The sequence below is a fragment of the Chiloscyllium plagiosum genome, chromosome 1 (assembly GCF_004010195.1).
Source record: "Chiloscyllium plagiosum isolate BGI_BamShark_2017 chromosome 1, ASM401019v2, whole genome shotgun sequence".
Lineage (NCBI taxonomy): Eukaryota > Metazoa > Chordata > Chondrichthyes > Orectolobiformes > Hemiscylliidae > Chiloscyllium > Chiloscyllium plagiosum.
In genome coordinates this window covers 114,908,176-114,927,325 of record NC_057710.1, presented here as the reverse complement: position 1 = coordinate 114,927,325, position 19,150 = coordinate 114,908,176, and the positions used below count along the sequence as shown (strand labels likewise).

Here is a 19,150-nt window from a genome sequence, read left to right as displayed (position 1 = left end):
AATACAGAACAAGTTTACACCCGAGAATGAAAGGCTCCATTTCAAAGAAAAAGCAGTCGTGCACAACTAAAGAGATAATGGACAGCAGAAAACTACAAGAAAGGGCTTGCAAAGACACAAAGAACAGCTCAGACATAGGGAATAGACAAAGACTAGCAAAGCGCCACAAAGCAGCTTATGAGAGCTACCCCTAAAAGGGATTATGAAAGGAAATTTGCAAAGGACATCAAAATCAACAATAAATGTTATAGTTACATAAAAGCAATGCTGGCCTACTAAAGTGGGAACATTGTCAATAACTATGGGAAAATTGCAGAGATATTGAATAATTACTTCGCCTCAGTATTTACAATAGAAAAGGAGGATAAGTAGTATTTGCAGGTGAAGAGGAGACCAGCTTGCTGGAGGTCCAAGGAAATAAAAGAGTGACAAATCCTCAGGACCTGATGTTTTCCATCCAAAGGTGTCAAAGGAAATAGGGGAGCACATTGTAGACATCCTCACTATAATCTTTCAAAGTTCTGTAGACACAGGAATCATCCCTCTGGATTGGAAAATTGCACGTCATACTATTGTTTAAGAAGAGAAAAAGAGGAAAGCTAGGATATTATAGACCAGTTAACATAACATGCCTGGTGGGGAAATTGTTGGAGTCTATGTTCAAGGATGAGGTAACAAAAACACCTTGAAAATTTTCAGTTAATTAGGGAACACCAGCATGGATTCATGACAGTAGGTCATGCTTGGAAAACTTCACTGAAACTTTGAAGAGGTGACTGAGGTAGTGGACAGGGAATGTCTATGGATGTTGTTTACATGGTCTTCCAGAAGGCATTTTGTAAAATTCCATGTAAGACACTGTTAACTAAGATAGAGCTGAAATTCCTGTAGAGAGGGCGGTACCCTGTCAACAAGTCACTCTTTATTTACAAGTGCACGGTACACGGGTTCTGAGCAGCCAGCTTGGTGCCAGTCCCGAGAATGAGGAGATACTCTGAGTCTCCTGTCTATATGTGCTACCCAGGGCTGCTTGATTAGCCCAGGTTAACAACCCCAATCAAGGGTCTCATAGTCAATGAGCTCCAGCTGGGCCTCATTCCAATTACTATAGAAGCCCAAGAAATTGACGACAAATTACTGACATGACAGCAAAATTGGTTGAGTATCAAGTAACAGAAATCAGAGATAATGGGTTGGACACAAATTGGCGGGATGTCACCAGTGATGTCCCACAGGAATCTGTGTTAGTGCCTCAATTATTCACAAAAATTATTAACGACTTGGATAATGGTATAGAAAGTCATATGTCCAAATTTGCTGATGTCACAAAATAAAGCAGCACTGTAGATGTGTAAATGATAGCACAAAATTACAAAGGGATATTGACAGACTAGGTGAATGGGCAAAACAGTGACAGATGAAGTTCAGTGTAAGCAAGTGTGAGGTTATCAAGTCTGGACTGAAAAAGATAATTTCCAGATGGTATGAAGTTAAAGCACCATATGTTCCAAGAGATTTGGGGTCTCTTTGAGACCTTTAAAAAGCTGCAAACAGGTGCAGACAATATTCAAGGAAGCAAATGGAATGCTGGCCTTTACTTCCAGAGGAATGGAATATAAGTAGTAAAGAAGTAAAGCTGCAATTATTCAAAACCTTAGTTAGACCCCACTTGGAGTAGCGAGAGCATTTCTGGACACCACACCTTAGAAAGGATATACTGGCCTTGCAGGAAGTACTATATTGGTTTACAAGAATGATGCCTGGACTTGAGTTATATTCTAAGGGAAGATTATTCAAACTAGGCCTGTTTTCACTAGAATTTAGAAGGTTAAGGGGTTTTCTGAATCAAGGTCTTCAAGATATTAACAGGAAAACACAGGATAAATAAAGAAATTATTTCCACTGATTGGGGATTATGGAACTAGAGGGCACAGTCTTAAAAATTAGGGTCAGACCATTGAGGAGAGATGTTAGGAAGAACTCTATGCACAAAAGGTGGTAGAGGTTTGGAATTCTTTTCCACAACAGCAGGAGATGCTAGATTGGTAGTTAAAGTGTTTTTCTTAACTAATGGCCACAGACAGATAAATGGGAGAGGCCACAGGACAACCATGATCTCAATGAATGGAGGAACAGGCCCGAGAGGCTGAATGACCTACTCCTGTTCCCGCTTCTAGAGTGGTCACTGCAGCACCAAAAGGTAAATCAGAATTTAAGTTCATGTTCTGAGAAAAAAAATTCCAGTCTTTAATTAAAGATGGAAATACCAAATAACTAGACAAATAGCAAATGAGAGACAGCCAGTATGAAATTCAAAGAGGAAGACTGCAGTTGACAAATGTAACAGTTTTCAAGAGACAAGAACAGAGATAGATGAATGCATGAGCTTCTACTGCCCATCACTGATGCCCAAGCACAGGCACTGGGAAAACTCATATTACAAAAACCTAGATATAAAAAGTGTCCACAGCCTGAACAGCTCTGAGTGACAGATGTTTTCTTTATTCCCTTGTGGGAAGAGGACATTGTTGGCTGGCCAACATTTTTTGCCCACACCCAATTGTTTTTGAAAAGGTGGTGGTGAGCTGCTTTATTGAACTACTGCAGTCCATATGCTATAGGTAGACACATGATGCCATTAGGGAAGAAGTTCCAGGATTCTGACCCTACTGACAATGAAGGTACAGTGGTACATTTCCAAGTTGGGATGGTGAGTAGATTGGAGGGAAACCTGTAAGCGGTAGTCTTCTCATGTATTTGCTGCCTATGTTCTTTTAGATGGAAGTGGTTGTGGTTTTGGAAAGTACTGCCTAAGGATCTTTGGTGGATTTCTGCAGTGAATCCTGTAAATATTACACAATGCTGCCAGTGAGAGTTGGTGGTGAAGGGAGTAGATGTTTGTGGATGTGGTGCCAATCAAGTGAGCTGCTTTGTCCTGGACAGTGTGGACAGAAGATCAAATGAAAAAGCAATGTGGGACCACCTTTCTCACCATAAAATAAGCCTTATCAATTTATGAGCATCAAAGGAAAAAAGCTGAAAATCCTGCAGATGCACCTGCCTTCAGTGCCAATAGTGGCTGGTTTGATGGATGTAAGAACTGCTGTGCTTTTCATAACGTGAAGTTATGTGGTGAAGCTGCCAGTGTAGACGAGGAACATGCGCTGTCATTTCCACCTGTGGTGAAAAAATTAATTGAGGAAGAAGGCTACACATTAGATCAAATCTTCAATTTGGATGAGACAGGTTTATACTGGAAGCGAATGCCAGCAAGAACTGACATTTCAAAGAATGAAACATACGCTCTAGGTTTTAAGGTTGCAAAGGGTCATATGACTGTGTTGTGGGTGCTAATGCCAGTAGAGACTTGAAGCTTAAGCCTGTGGTGGCATACCAATCTGAGAGCCGTGAAGGAATACCTTAAGTCCACTCTGGGTGTTTACTTCAAGTCAAGCAGAAGGGCTTGGATGACGGGGCGAATTTTTTCTGACCATACTGTTGACGTTTGAGGATGTTTTTAGAAATTATTGCAGGAGAAAACATTTGGATTTCAAAATTCTCCTCACTCTGGACAATGCACCAAGACATCCTCCGACCATTGGTGAGCTTTCTGAAAACATCGCAGTGCTATTTCTACCTCCGAACACAACCTCTCTCATTCAACCCATGGACCAGGGTCCAACAGCAGTTTTTAAAAGCTTATAATTTAAGGTGCACCCTCAGGAAACTGACTGCAGCTACTGAGAGGGATAATGAAGACAGGGTTCTTCAATTTTGGAAGAGCTTTAACATCAAGAATGCTATTGACATCATTGTGGAGGCCTGAGGTGATGTCAGCAAGGACTGCTTGCATGCAGTTTGGCAGAAGCTTCCCTCCCAGATTTTCATCATGATTTTAAAAGTGTTGAACTGTCAGAGGAGCTTCCAGTGATCAAAGAACATTGTGTCGCTCTTACAAAGCAAGTTGGATTTGAAGAGGTGCTCGAGTGCCATTGTGAAAGCCTCTCCACAGCTAATCTACAACAACTCGTTGCTGCGGGGGAAATTGAAGCTTGAGATGAAGACGATTAAGTCCAAGATGTAGCACCACGAGAACTTTTCACTTCTCTTCTGTTTTCTATCCTGAGGGAAGTTGAGAAGCAGTTGCAGCTCTTAGAAGATAATGACTATAATGCAGAATGCAGCAGGATAGCAGTTCGTGGCATAACGTCTTATCAGGCACCTTATGGACAGCTTCTTCATGAAAGATAGTAAAGCAGAAAAAACTAGAGGCCTTTTTTAAGCCATCTCCCAAGAAACAGTCTGAGGACAATGAAACACAGCCATCCACTTCTGGACTAAATATTTTCTTTCATTGCAACCCTGCACCAAGAACTGCATTTGAAGGTAATGATCTTGCTGATGATGATTCTCAGCCCCTGTCTTAATACAGTACTATAACTCAACAAATTCAGAAACCCTTTTAAGTGTCAAACTTACTATATTATTTAATTAAAATGTAAGATTTAAAAATTTACTTAGACTGTGCTACCATCGTGTTTGTTTAACTACTATATTTGTTTCAGTTTTTACTGATATTATGGGTGATCTGCCCTAACCCTGTTTTTCCCATAAACCCCGTTATTTCTATTGTGCCATTTTCTATAATACAACGGAACTACTGCGTTGTACCAGAACCGATTGTAGAAGACTTACAAAAGTTACCAGAAATAGTAGTAAATCTGAGGATTGGGTGGTTTTAAGAATAAAGCAAAGGAAGATCAAGAAACTGTTCAGGAAAGAGAGAAGAAAGTACAGATGCAATCTAGCAAAATGCTTTCAAAATAAAACTATATAAGCATCTTTATGTACACAAAACGGAAATGTTTAGCTAAGACAAAAGTGGGACCTTTACAGGCAGGATCTGGACATTTGTAGGTCAGGTTGAGGTTCAGTTTTCATGTTAGATAACATCATCAGTGACCAATCATTAAGACACGTGAATAGAAAGCAGGACAAAATACCAGCGCTTCATCCGGAGGCTCACTGATGATGTTGCCTAGCATGGTGATGAAACATCCGAAAACAAACCTGCCAGCTCAGCGAGCAAACTTACAACCTGAGGATCAGGACACTTTATTATGGAGAATAGAGAAATAGCAGAGGAGCTAAATGATTACTGTATGTCTGTTCTCACTGGGGAAGATGCAAAGAATCTCCCAGAATTAGAGTTACGAATAATCAACAGGAATGAGGAGTTAAAGAAAATTAGTATCAGTAAGAAGGTTTTTCTAGAGAACTTAATGGGTCTGAAGGCAGATAACATCCTTTATTTTCTACATCACAACATTGAAAGAAATGTCTATAGAGTTGGTTAATATACTGGTGATCGGGTTCTAAAAATTCAATAGAACATAAGAACGTACGAACGAGGAGCAGGAGTAGGCCGTCCGGCCCTTCGAGTCTGCTCTGCCAAAGATTCTGGAATGATTCCTTCAGATTGGAAGCAAGTACATCACCCCATTATTTAAGGAGTGAGTGAAATAGAAAACAGGGTACTACAGTCCTGCTAGCCTTATAACATAACAGAAGAAATACTAGAATCTATTACAAAGGATGTGACAAACAGACAGTTGAATAATAACGTGATATGGTACAATCTGCATAGATTTGCAAATGAAAAATTTTGAATAATCATGTCTTATGAACTTGGAGCTTTTTGGAGACATTACTTACAAAACTGGTGAAGAGGAGTCAATTATGTACTATATCTGGATTTCCAGGAAGCTTTTGATAAAGTTCCCCCTCAACAGGTTAGTTCACAAAATTAAAGCACATGGCGTTGGAGTTAATATACTGGTTAACTTAACTAATGAACAGTAGGAATGAATGCATCATTCTCACTTTGGAAGACTGTGAGCAGTGGGTCACTGAAAGGATCAGTTACTTGGGACCCCAGTTGTTCACAATATACATCAATGATTTGTATTTGAGGACCATATGTGATATTTCCAAATTTTCAAACGATACAAAGCTAAGCTGGAATGGGTGTTGTGACGGAGATGTAGAGAGACTTCAGGAGGTTTTAAACAGGTTTAGTGAGTGGATGGGGATATGCTGATGGAATATGTGGGAAAAATGTAAGGTTATCTACTTTGGTGAGAACAGATCTGCAGAGTTTTTTTAAAAGTTAAGATGTTGGAAAGTGCAGGTGCACAAAGGAACTTTGGTGTCCTTGTCAATAAATCAATGAAGACAAACATGCAGGTTCAGCAAGTCATTAGGAAGATTAATGGAATGTTAGCCTTCTCGTAAGAGGATGAGAGTGCAGGAATAGTGAAGTTTTGTTTTGACTGTATCAGAGTTTGGTTAGCCTATACATGGCATACTATATGCAGTTTTGGTCTCCTTATCTGACAAAGAATGTTATTGCCATAGAGAGAGTGCAACAAAGGTTCACCAGACTAGTCCCGATAACAGGACTATCCTATGAAGAGAAACAGAAGACGGCAAACAAGGTCTGTATTGTCTCGAGTTCCGAAGAATGATGTTGATCTCATTGAAACCTGAAAAGTACTTAGAAGGATAGGCAGGATAGATGCAGGTAAGATGTTTCTCTTGGTTGGTGCATCCAGAAGAAGGGGGCACAATCTAAAATGAGAAGAGAAACCATTTAGTACAGAGATAAGGAGATTTTTTTGTTTGCTCAATGGATTGCAAATCTTTGGAATTCCCTACCACAGAGGGCCTTGGAATCTCAGCCTTTGAGTATGTTTAAAGGAGAGATCAATTAATTTCTGATTACAAAAGGCGTATAGAGAGTTCGGGTTAGTTTGGGTAAAGTTTGATCAGCCATGATAGCTCAATGGGCTATTCGTGGTGCTTTGTTTACAAATCTTACGAAAATTAATCAAAAAAACTAAAGTAAAATGTGATTACAATAATATATAATGTGTATCATACAATAACATTTAAACGTTTGGTGTTCATTGTGAAGGTTTTTATACTTGGAAAACTGAAACGAGGTCACGCAATAAACGGACTAGAGTTATGTGATGGATTAAAATCAGGTCAGTTCATGAACAGTACATATAAGACCACAGTTTTAAAATAGAGTTATAAACCTCATGAAAATTTCCAACAAAACAAAGATATTGCTTGATTTATCCAGCAGCCATTCCCAGGAGACAGAAGTTACTAAAACAGAATTGACTGTGTGCAACAGTTTTACTTAGTACTGCCAAACCAAAGATCTTCAAAAAAATTCACTCTGGCAATGTTTTTTGTCTCTGTTGAACTACAGGGGATTGAGGACACATTAAATAATTTACCATTAAAGAAAAGTAGGACTATTTTTAATGATGCTAAACATTCAACAGTTTTAGAATGGCCCACTTAATCAATAATTATTTATCAATAAATATGCAGCCTCAAAGGGAAAATTGGATACACTTATTAAACAGATTGAAACTTACTAAGTCATAAATTAGTTTCAAGCTTGGGCACTTTGAGAAATAGGAAAAACAAATAAACTTGAGTTTGGTTGTGAAAAAAAACACAACTTGTACAAGAAATGTTTTGTTCCATTGCCTGTATATTTTTGTGGTTTGGCACATAAAGCGCACAGTGTTTGTTTCAGTCCAGGTGTGGAGTGTATGTAGAAATAATAGTCTTGGGATTATTTTGATTAATGCAGTGGAAATAACCCAGGTGGTGGATTCTGTATATTCTATTGTCATTCTCATTCCCATTTCACTTCGCCCAACTAGGTGTGCCTTTCCACATAAGTTTTAATATTTTAGTACACTTCTATTTCTAGTAAGTTTTCTTTATTGACTAATTAAATTATAATTACTTAAATCTGAAATATTTCCATATCTGTCGGAAGCAAAATATCCTGTGTGAAATGGTGGTGATATTAAAAAGATGAAATTTGGGAGGAGACATACAAAAAAAACACAAATATAGAAAATATGCAAGATTATGCTTGAATCATCATATAGGATACTCATTGTAAGGTAAGCATATTGAGGATGCCTGAGAGTGAAGGCATTTTGCAAAGCAATATTATAATTCATTTTCTAGAATATTATTAAAACATTAGAGAAGAGGTCATCAGTTCCAATACATCAAAGTTTTGTGTAACCTAAGACAGCTTTTCTACCAAAATAAAAAAAGTACTGAATTTCACCCCTTTTTTCTGATTTCTCCAAAAGAAAACATCACATTGATGCACAAGACGGTAAAAGCTAAAAAAGCTAAATCAGTTTTATCTCGTAATAAGAATAAGAGAAATAAAACTAAATAAAAGCAGCAAGGTTAGTTAGATTTTTTTTCAAAAGACTTCACTATCGTCCAGTGCAATAAAAGGTAATAAAAGAAAATAACCAAACTTTGACGGTTCACTGAAGTTTGCATCTGTTGATTACTAATGTTAGGAAACACAAACTTCCTTGCCACCGTCTCCCCTTTTGAAATTCTGAAGGCTTCTGGCATCATTCATGCCTATAAGCTGTTAAGCTACCCAGGAACCAACCACATAGTTGGCAGATAGATGGGTTTCGTCATCCACAACTCCCCAGACCAACCAACTACTTATTGCCAGCCGAATCTCACTTTGTACACACACCCTGGTGCTAGCCCATCTGCAATTAACTTACCCGCAATGTTAAACAAAAAGCAGTGTAAATAACACTTACAGAGAATGGTGTAATTTGGTTGTTTTTTTAATGCAGCACTCCTTCCATAATCTTTGTTTTTAAAGCAGCTATTTTCCTATTTTGGTCCACAATCAAAAATACAGAAAAATTAAAATGATACAGTCTTTACACTACAAGGTCTTGTCATTTTGCAGTCATTTCATCTACCCATAACTCCTATCCTTTACTGGTAGTTTTGTACCCCTGAATGAAATAAAAACATTTATGCCAGCACCTAATTTCCAGTTTGTTCTTTCTGCCACTGTTAGCAACTTCTGAAAATTTGAAAAATGTATCAATCCAGTTAGATAGTCACAGACAATAGTGTGGCACATATGGAAGCAATCTGTACCTCTACAAAAATTAGCTAGGCTCTTGCTCACTGGATCCCAGATGGAATAACAGATTAAAGCATAGACAATAATCACTGGGAATGGACTTTGTACTTCTATAATCTCATGCAGTCATAGAGATATACAGTGTGGAAACAGAGCCTACCGTCAAACTCATCCATGCCAATGAGATATCCTAAACTAATCTAGTCCCATTTGCCAGCATTTGGCCCATATCCCTCTAAACCCTTCCTATTCGTGTACCCGTCCAGATGCCTTTTAAAATGTTGGAATTGTACCAGCCTCCACCACTTCCTCTGGCAACTCATTTCATACACTCACCATCCTCTGCATGAAAAGATTTCCCCTCTCACCTGAAACCTATGCCCTCTAGTTTTGGACTCCCCTACCCTGGGAAAAAGAGCTTGACTCTTCATCCTATCTATGCCCCTCATGATTTTATAAACCTCTGTAAGGTTACCCCTCAACCACTGACGCTCCAGTCCCAGCCTATTCAACTTCTCCTTGTAGTTCAATCTTTCCAAGCCTGGCAACATCTTTGTAAATCTTTTCCGAACCCTTTCAAGTTTCACAATATCCTTCCTATGGCAGCACTCCAACAATGGCCTAACCAATGTCCTGTACAGACGCAGCATGACCTCCCACTCCTATACTCAATGCACTAACCAATAAGGCAAACAAACCAAACGCCTTCTTCACTATCCTATCTACTTGGGACTCCACTTTCAAGAAACTATGAACCTGCACTCCAAGGCTTCTTTGCTCAGCAATATTCCCCAGGACATTATCATTAAGTGTATAAGTCCTGCCCTGATCTGCCATTCCAAAATGCAGCACCTCACATTTATCCAAATTAAACTTCATCTGCCACTCCTCAGCCTATTGGCCCATCTGATCAAAGTCCCGTTGTATTCTGAGGTAACCTTCTTCACTACACCTCTAATTTTGGTGTCACCTGCAAACTTATTAACTATACCTCCTATGTTTACATCCAAATCATTTATATAAATGACAAAAATCTGTGGACTCAACATTGATCCTTGGCACACCGCTAGTCATAGGCCTCCAGTCTGAAAAGCAACCCTCCACCACCACCCCTTCTCCTACCTTCAAGCCAGTTCTGTATCCAAATGGCTAGTTCTTCCTGTATTCCATGTGATCTAACCTTGCTAACCAACCTACTATGAGGAACCTCGTCAAACACCTTATTGAAGTCCATGTAGGTCACATCCACCTCTCTGCCTTCATCAATCCTCTTGAACAGAGCATGCAACTCTACCGAAATGAGTTTTTATGAATAGTTATATATATCACAGCTTTACAAATTAATTGGACAATCAGCTATTCTAAGAAATCAGAAGACATTTTATAATTTGAGAATTGCTTGAAAGAGACACACTACATTGAAAGTTCAACCAATAATCTAAATCTAAAAAGGAAAATAGCCAGACATTGCACCTTTTGTTTTAATTCAGTGAAAGCCGTTGGAGGGCAACAGCACCCAGTATATTTTCTGTGGTATAGCCTCTACCAATCAGAATTAACGTGCAGACAATAAGCAACTTTTCTCATATAATACAAATTGCTTCTACTTTTGAAATTTGGTGTTCTTGAAATTCTGTCTTGATGAGTCCAAGACAAAGATCTTCAATGGCATGGTCTTTTTCCAGCAATATTCAAGTTCTGCATTATCGGGTAACATTTTAAAACTTTCAGAAAGCATACATTCAGATGAAGTACAAAATGAAGGGATTATGATGGATCCAAGTCTATCACAGACACCAACTGCAAAGCAAACATACGGCATGCATTTTGATATCGCAAAAACAATCAAACATAATCAACTGTGAAGAAAATAATGCATGTAGTTTAGTCATTTTCATGGGCTTCAGAAAATATCAAAGAACTGTTGAGCAACAAACCTCCACTTTTCTTGCATTTTCGTTTCTTGCACCATTTTCTATTTCTACAGCAACCGATGCCTAGTAAGTTTAAAAAAAAGTTAAGATTGCTCTTCTTTGCAAACCTAATTAACTTTCTTTAACTACTCCCAATTCTTTCTTGCTGATAGTTTCATTTTTCAGTCTTTTGTATTGTAGTTCAATAAGCTGATTGAATTTGTTAAAGATTCAATGCACTGTTATTTATTATTACTGCATCTATGTATAGGAAATATTTAGAAGGATATGAGCCAAGTTCAGGCAAATGGGACTAATTTAGTTTGGGAAACTTGTTTGGTGTGGATGAGTTGGACCAAAGGGTCTGTTTCCATGCTGTATGACTCTATTCAAAAATTTATAGCTTGTCTGCTTTTGGATATTTCTGCACTAGAGTCCAAACTGTATTCTACTAAATCATTCTAAAAGCACCAATGTTAGAAGCATTTGGATGAGGAGAATATTTCATTTTCTCTTCTAGCTAGAGAGAGAATATTATCATGAGACATGCCAGATTGCAATGGTGGAAATTTGCTTATAAAACACATTGAATGTAGGTATTCAAATCCAAGACATATTGCAAGAATTGCTAGATTTACCAGGCCATATGTTTCCTTTGACTATGTTCTCCATATTAGAGCCAACAGTTAATACAGCTGAGGAGACCATTCAGCCAGTAAATCCATGCCAGCTCTCTGCAGAGCAATCTAATCAGTCTCATTACCCTACACCATTCCCAAAGCTCTGCAGTTTATTTTCCTCAAGTTTTGATCCAATTTCCTTTTGAAATAATTTGTCACCTCCGGTCCTGGAATTCAGGCAGGTTGAGTTCCAGATCATTGTCAATCAGGCCTTTAAAATAAAGTTCTTCCTTCTATCCCCCCATCATTTGTCCATAAATTTAATTCTGTACCCTCTCGGATTTTTACCATGAATTAAGCTTTTCTTTTCTACCCTTTCTAACTCTAACATAACCTTATACAGTCCTATCAAATCTCCATACAATTTTCTTCGTTCTGCAGAGAACAACCCCAGCTTCCCCAACCTAGCCGTATAGCTAAAATCCCTATTCTGGTAAATCTCCTTTGCATCCTCTCAATCTGTCACATTCTTCTCAAAGTGCAATTCCCAGGACTGGACATAATATTCTAATTTTGACCTACCCAGACATTTATAAAACTTCAGAAATATTTTCTTGTTTCAATATCTCTATTTATCAAAATCCCATTTGTTTTACTAATTACTCTCTCAATATATCCTAACAACTTCAAAAATCTATTTGCACAAATTGCCAAATCATCCTGTCCTGTACATTTTTTTTAGAATGGTGGTACTTAGTCTCTATTGCTTCTGCTTATTCTTTCTACAAAATGCAACACTCCAAATTTCTCTGCATTACATTCCGTGACTCACTTCTCTAACCGTTTTGTTAGCATGTGTCCTGTTGCAGTCAATTGGTATCATTCTCACTGTCTGAAGGAAATTTAACAATAATGTGACGAAAAATATACAATTTATTGTCATCAATATGATTTTTGGAACATGAATTTTTCCCTAAAGGCAAATAAATGTGGCTTATTTTTATTAAGGTTTCTTCAAAATAAAATCACACAATCAGAATCTGTCTGAAACAGTTAACTTTTTCCATATTGCTCAGAAAGCAAATGTCTGTAAATCCTATGGTACATTAACAGAAAATTGTACTGCAGTTGTTCATGACAACTGGGTAAACAATGAAGGTTAATCCCTTGTTTTTAGTGCAGGCTAATCAAGGATTGATTTCAGTTTATAAACACTTTTTAAGGTAGTTATGAGGAGACCTGGCTGGACTCAGAAGGGAGTTTAGTTTCACTCCTTATAGGAGTTCATAACAGTTCAGGAAAAACAGTCACTTCAGAAAAAAGATTTTGGTTATGCAGTTTCCAAACCAAGAGAGTTTGATTAGAATTTTACAATTCAATAAAAGCTGAGAAATTTTAAGTTCTCAATTTTGTGAGTATTCATACAACACAACTCCATGGTTCGGGAAAGGAACTTGTGAGAATCAGTTAGGTAGTACTGAAGTAGAAGTTCTTTGTTTTAGATTAGATTACTTATAGTGTGGAAACAGGCCCTTCGGCCCAACAAGACCAACCCTCCAAAAAGCAACCCACCCAGACCCATTCCCCTACATTTACTCCTTCACTACGGGCAATTTAGCATGACTAATTCACCTAACCTGCACATCTTTGGACTGTGGGAGGAAACAGAAGCAGACACTGGGAAAATGTGCAAACTCCACACAGACGGTTGCCCGAGGCGGGAACCCGGGTCTCTGGCACTGTGAGGCAGCACTGCTAACCACTGTGCCACCGTGCCACCCATTTCTTCACTTGATCTTTGTAAATTGATGTAATTGGGAAATAGATTGAAAACTTTGTTTTGCTATGTGTTTTAAGATATTTTAAAATTGCCTTCTATCCAGAGATAGTTTGATCTGCTTTTTTATTTTCGCCTTTTGTATAATAAACTTCCGTTCTGTTATTAAAGAAGCTCTACACTACATTTCAGTGAATTATTTCACAGATTTCATTCTGGAATCTGACTTGTCCAGTAGTACTATGGGCTGTGATCATGATGATACTTAGAATGCAAAAACAAACCAATCTTTAAGGTATCTATTGATCAGCCATGTTTCTGCCTTTTTATAGGAGTCTTCCAACCCAAAGGAATTATGAAAGCTGCTGAGTGTGCAAGTGTAATAGTGGCCTAGGTGGAGAAGGGTTTGCTAAGCTATGATTATAAGTTTTCATTGAGGGCTCTTATTCTATTATGAACAAAAAATATTGCTATATAAAAAAAGGTTGAATGAGACAAGAACTGTAGGTTTTTACAGCAGGGTGGCTGGGAGGGAATTATTCAGCTCATCATGTCTATGTTAATTCTTCAAAACAATCCTCCTATTAGTTCCATTTTACTACTCTCCCTGTAACTCTGTAAACTTTCCAATAAATCTATATCCAATTCCAATTTGAATGTACTATTGAATTTATTTTTCAGGCAATATATTCCAAATCATACAAACTTGTTACTGAAAAAAATTTCATCACTCCATTTGAAAATGCAAGAATCACAGGCTTTTCATTCTAACTGTCTTCAGGTTTTCCTCAGTTAATTCTTACCTGACACCTTTTTTTAAACTGGCCACCTGTTGAATTTTCTAGACTGACTCAGGTTGGTTTGCAGAGAATTGTATCCTGAAAGGTTTTGAACACTCTTGTAACGACACAAGCTTTCTGGATATTCTTAATGGATAGGAATCACCTTCTAAAGAAAATGACTGGTGCAATGAGAAATGGGATGATAGTGCCATGACTTCCTCTCTAGATAAAAAGGCAACAATCTTCTAATTAAAAAGAATACTTGTGATTATATTGTGTTCTATCTGCCAAACATCTCAAAACAGTTCACATTCAATGAATTAATTCAAGATGGTCCTAAGGCCACGTCAGCTGATCATAATCTGTAACTAAGTACAATAAATCCTAAAAATTATGGCATACTGTAAGTACAATTCTTTACCTGAAGGTTTGCTTGGTGTGGATAGACATTGTCCCCAAAATGGCCACAAACTTCCTATAGAACACTGCCAGGTCTAAAGCCTGGCCATTTTCAGCAGAAGACCTGATTTTTTGCAAGTGATTTGTCCAAGGCAAGCACCAGATAATCTTTTACCATACAACTATAATTATGGAAGTTGCATGTAGTGCCTACCGCTGGTGGCCCTATTGTTAATCTCTAATAAGTGGAATAGTTTCCACCTTGCAGAATGCCAATCTATTTGTTCATTTACCTTTCAGAAGTGTGGCTATTTTTAAAAACATGAAATTAAAATCAATATGAGGGAATGGCACGTAAGAACACTCTAACGGTTCAGCCGTAGATCCATTGGCCAGTATAAAGCTGTGACAGGAAACTTTCAGTTTAGATCACACATTCAGTACTGTAGTGGAGGTTGGGTTACTATATTGAGCTACTTAGCTAGGTTTGGAAACAAGCGGAATTAAAAGGTCAATTAGAATTTTCACAAGGAGGTTGAACAGTTCATCCACTTTACTAACACCTTCCATCCTGACCTCAAATTTACCTGGACCATCTCAGACTCCTCCCTCCCCTTCCTAGACCTCTCTATTTCTGTCTCGGGCGAACGAATCAACACGGACATTTACTATAAATGGACCAACTCCCACAGCTACCTAGACTACACCTCCTCCCACCCTGCCCCCTGTAAAAACGCCATCCCATATTCCCAATTCCTTCGTCTCCGCCGCATCTGCTCCCAGGAGGACAAGTTCCAATACCGAACAACCCAGATGGCCTCTTTCTTCAAAGACCGCAATTTCCCCCCAGACATGATCGACGATGCTCTCCACTACATCTCCTCCACTTCCCGCTCCTCCGTCCTTGAGCCCCACCCCTCCAATCACCACCAGGACAGAACCCCACTGGTCCTCACCCAACCACCCCACCAACCTCCATATACATCGTATCATCCGTCGTCATTTCCGCCACCTCCAAACAGACCACCACCAGGGATATATTTCCCTCCCCTCCCCTATCAGCGTTCCGAAAAGACAACTCCTTCCGTGACTCCCTCGTCAGGTCCACACCTCCCACCAACCCAACCTCCACTCCTGGCACCTCCCCCTGCAACCGCAAGAAATGCAAAACTTGCGCCCACACCTCCCTCCTTACTTCCCTCCAAGGCCCCAAGGGATACTTCCATATCCGCCACAAATTCACCTGCACCTCCACACACATCATTTGCTGCATCCGCTGCACCCGATGTGGCCTCCTCTATATTGGGGAGACAGGCCGCCTACTTGCGGAATGTTTCAGAGAACACCTCTGGGACACCCGGACCAACCAACCCAACCACCCCGTAGCCCAACACTNAACTCAGCACCGCCTTCCTAACCTGCAATCTTCTTCCTGACCTTTCCGCCCCCACCCTCACTCCGGCCTATCACCCTCACGTTATCACCCTCACCTTAACCTCCTTCCACCTGTCGCATTTCCAACGCCCCTCCCCCAAGTCCCTCCTCCCTACCTTTTATCTTAGCCTGCTTGGCACACTTTCCTCATTCCTGAAGAAGGGCTCATGCCCGAAACGTCGATTCTCCTGCTCCTTGGATGCTGCCTGACCTGCTGCGCTTTTCCAGCAACACATTTACAGCTCTGATCTCCAGCATCTGCAGTTCTCACTTTCTCCTAGAATTTTCACCCAACTCACGTCTATGACTCTTATCAATCAACATTACTTATTTTTTTCTTCCTTCATGCAGATGTCGGTATCACTAGCTGGGCCAGCATTCATTGCCCATCTCTAACTGCCCTTGAGAAGGTGCGAGTAAGCTGCCTTATCAATTTTTTCCAGGTTGACCTATAATACCGTAAAGGAAAATGATCCAGGAATTTGATTCAGCAACACCGAAGGAATAGTAGTGTACTTCCAAGTCTGACCATGAATGACCTAGATGGGAACTTGCAAGTGGTGACCTTCCCACGCACCTGCTACACTTGTCCTTCCAGATGGTTGTATTCACAGTGCTCTCTAAGGAATCCTGCTGAATTTCTGCAGTGCATCTTGGAAATTGTATACACTGCTGCTACTGTGTAGTGATCATGGTCGGAGTGGATATTTGTTTATGTGATGCTTTGTCCTGGATGGTGTCAAGCTTCTTGAGTGTAGTTGGACCTGCACTCATCCAGGCAAGTGGGAAATATTCCATCACACTCCTGACTTGTAGATGGTGAATACACTTTGGGGATTCAGAAGATGAGTTACATGCTACAAGATTCTTAACCTCACTGTGTTTGAAGAAAATCAGAGAAGGATAAAACAAAAGTTTGTGCCTGTCGAGTAAGATGTAAACTAAGTCTCGCAAGTGGTGTGCATCACTTTTCAGTAAAGATCAAAAACTGGCTATAAACTACTCTTTTCTCTCAGTGGCTCTTATGTTGAACTCTGACCTATTTCTTGATTTGGAGGAGCCGGTGTTGGATTGGGGTGGGCAAAGTTAAAAACCACACAACACCAGGTTATAGTCCAACAGGTTTATTTGGAAGCACTAGCTTTCAGAGCGCTGCTCCTTCATCAGGTAGCTCTCTGAAAGCTAGAGCTTCCAAATAAACCTGTTGGACTATAATTTGGTGTTGTGTGATTTTTAATTTTGACCTATTTCTCGCATTTCAATGTTCCACACTTCTACCATACTAACCATGCATCTTCAAGAAAATATTCCGATAGATGCTTACATACTCACCTGGTTATCATCAACTTGTCTGCTTCCACCAAGAGATGCTTGTAGTGCCTTTCGTTTACTTTTAATCTTCTCACGAAGATTACTGAAATGATTGATAGACTGTTAACATCCAAAAATTGTGAAGTACATATCACACTTATCACTTTGTGTTTGACCCTTATAATTGATTAAAGCACTTGAACTGAGTTCCAAACAACATTCAAAATACTAACTTTGATTTATATAGCAAATAAGCAATCATTTGCTCTTGTGTTTCACTCATAATGATTAGATAAAAGTAGCAAGTCAAACTATTTAAAATCAACATCACTGTATAACTGGCCATACTTCCTTGATTCCAGGAATAGGAAGGCTGTCCTGAGAAGAAATTGAATACAATGAGTTTATCTTCTCCAGTGTTTAGAAAGAATGAAAAGTGATCTCACTGAAACATATACAGTTCTGAGAAGACTTGACAGGATGTAATGGGGTGGTTTCCCATGGGTGGAGTACCTAAAAGTATTGACCATAGTTTAAAAAATGGCGGGTGGCAATTTAGAACCGAGATTAAATGCATCAGAGGATTATGACATTGAACACTGTACAGATGCTTGTGAATGCTCACCATTGAGTACATTTAAGATTGAGATCAATAGACTAAGGCATCAAATGAATCAATTGCTTTGGGAATAGGGTAGGAAAATAGACACATGATTCAGCCATGATCCTATGGAATAATGAAGCAGACTCATCAGGCAGTTGACCTGCCTCTACTCCTACTTTGTACGCTCTTATGAGCTCATGCTACTTACCAGGTAATGCTAACTTATTACTTTAAAGAGTGAGCATGGAACCACCAGAACCTGGAGGCTAACGAGGGAAGATTGAAATTCCTGGGAATTAACTTCCAAACCCATGGCGGCTAACACAAAAAATAACTGGTTGGAGCCATAATACTTCTGATTTTCAGAAGATAGATTGAAACTCTTGTTGAAATAAGACCCAAATGAATTTTTAAGCTATTTTCAAGTAACAATTAAAACAAATTCTACTTACTTGTATTAATCTCATTTGAAGAAACATAAAAATAATAAACAATCAGCCACATGCCCTGTGTCTTTTATGGGCATTATCTGTTCTTGACCTTAACTATGTTTTCAGCCAAATTCTGACTGTAAAAAGTTGATCATCAGTGTTTTAGCTTCACACCCAGACAAGGAACTATACCTCACAATATCTTAATACAAAATTTGACTGAGGTGCCCTTTCACCATTCCCTCTGCATTTCCAGACAGGGCATGCTGCAATGCTGACCATTCTCCTAGTCACTGATTTGCCTCAAACCTAATAATAAAATTGGCTTTGTTTCTTTCCAATGAGGGTGATGGTTTAAAGAAAATACCTCCTACTGTTTTAAAGAGAATGACAAATAGGACTAAGATGAAACAATCATCGCACCGCCCGCTTCTACCTCCTGCCCAAAATCCACAAACCTGACTGCCTCGGCCGACCCATTGTCTCCGCCTGCTCCTGCCCCACCGAACTCATCTCCGCATACCTTGACACGGTCCTGTCCCCCTTGGTCCAAGAACTCCCCACCCATGCCCTCCACCTCCTCCATGATTTTCGCTTCCCTGGTCCTCAATGCTTTATCTTCACCATGGACATCCAGTCCCTGTACACCTCCATCCCCCATCACGAAGGACTCAAAGCCCTCCGCTTCTTCCTTTCCCGCCGTACCAACCAGTACCCTTCCACTGACACCCTCCTCCGACTGACTGAACTGGTCCTCACCCTGAACAACTTCTCTTTCCAATCCTCCCACTTCCTCCAAAACGAAAGGAGTAGCCATGGGCACCCGCATAGGCCCAAGCTATGCCTGCCTCTTCGGAGGATAT

General features: G+C 39.5%; 1 protein-coding gene across 1 annotated transcript in view; it reads right to left on the bottom strand.

Annotated features, from left to right (window-relative positions):
- cc2d2a (coiled-coil and C2 domain containing 2A) overlaps positions 1 to 19,150 on the bottom strand; it is a 183,697-nt gene that overhangs the window by 159,734 nt on the left and 4,813 nt on the right. Inside the window, exons 3-4 of the mRNA XM_043700613.1 lie at positions 17,274 to 17,355; positions 10,954 to 11,013 (exon numbers count right to left, since the gene is read on the bottom strand). Of these exons, the coding sequence (XP_043556548.1) occupies positions 10,954 to 11,013; positions 17,274 to 17,355 (142 nt within the window). The remainder of the gene's footprint in view (positions 1 to 10,953; positions 11,014 to 17,273; positions 17,356 to 19,150) is intronic.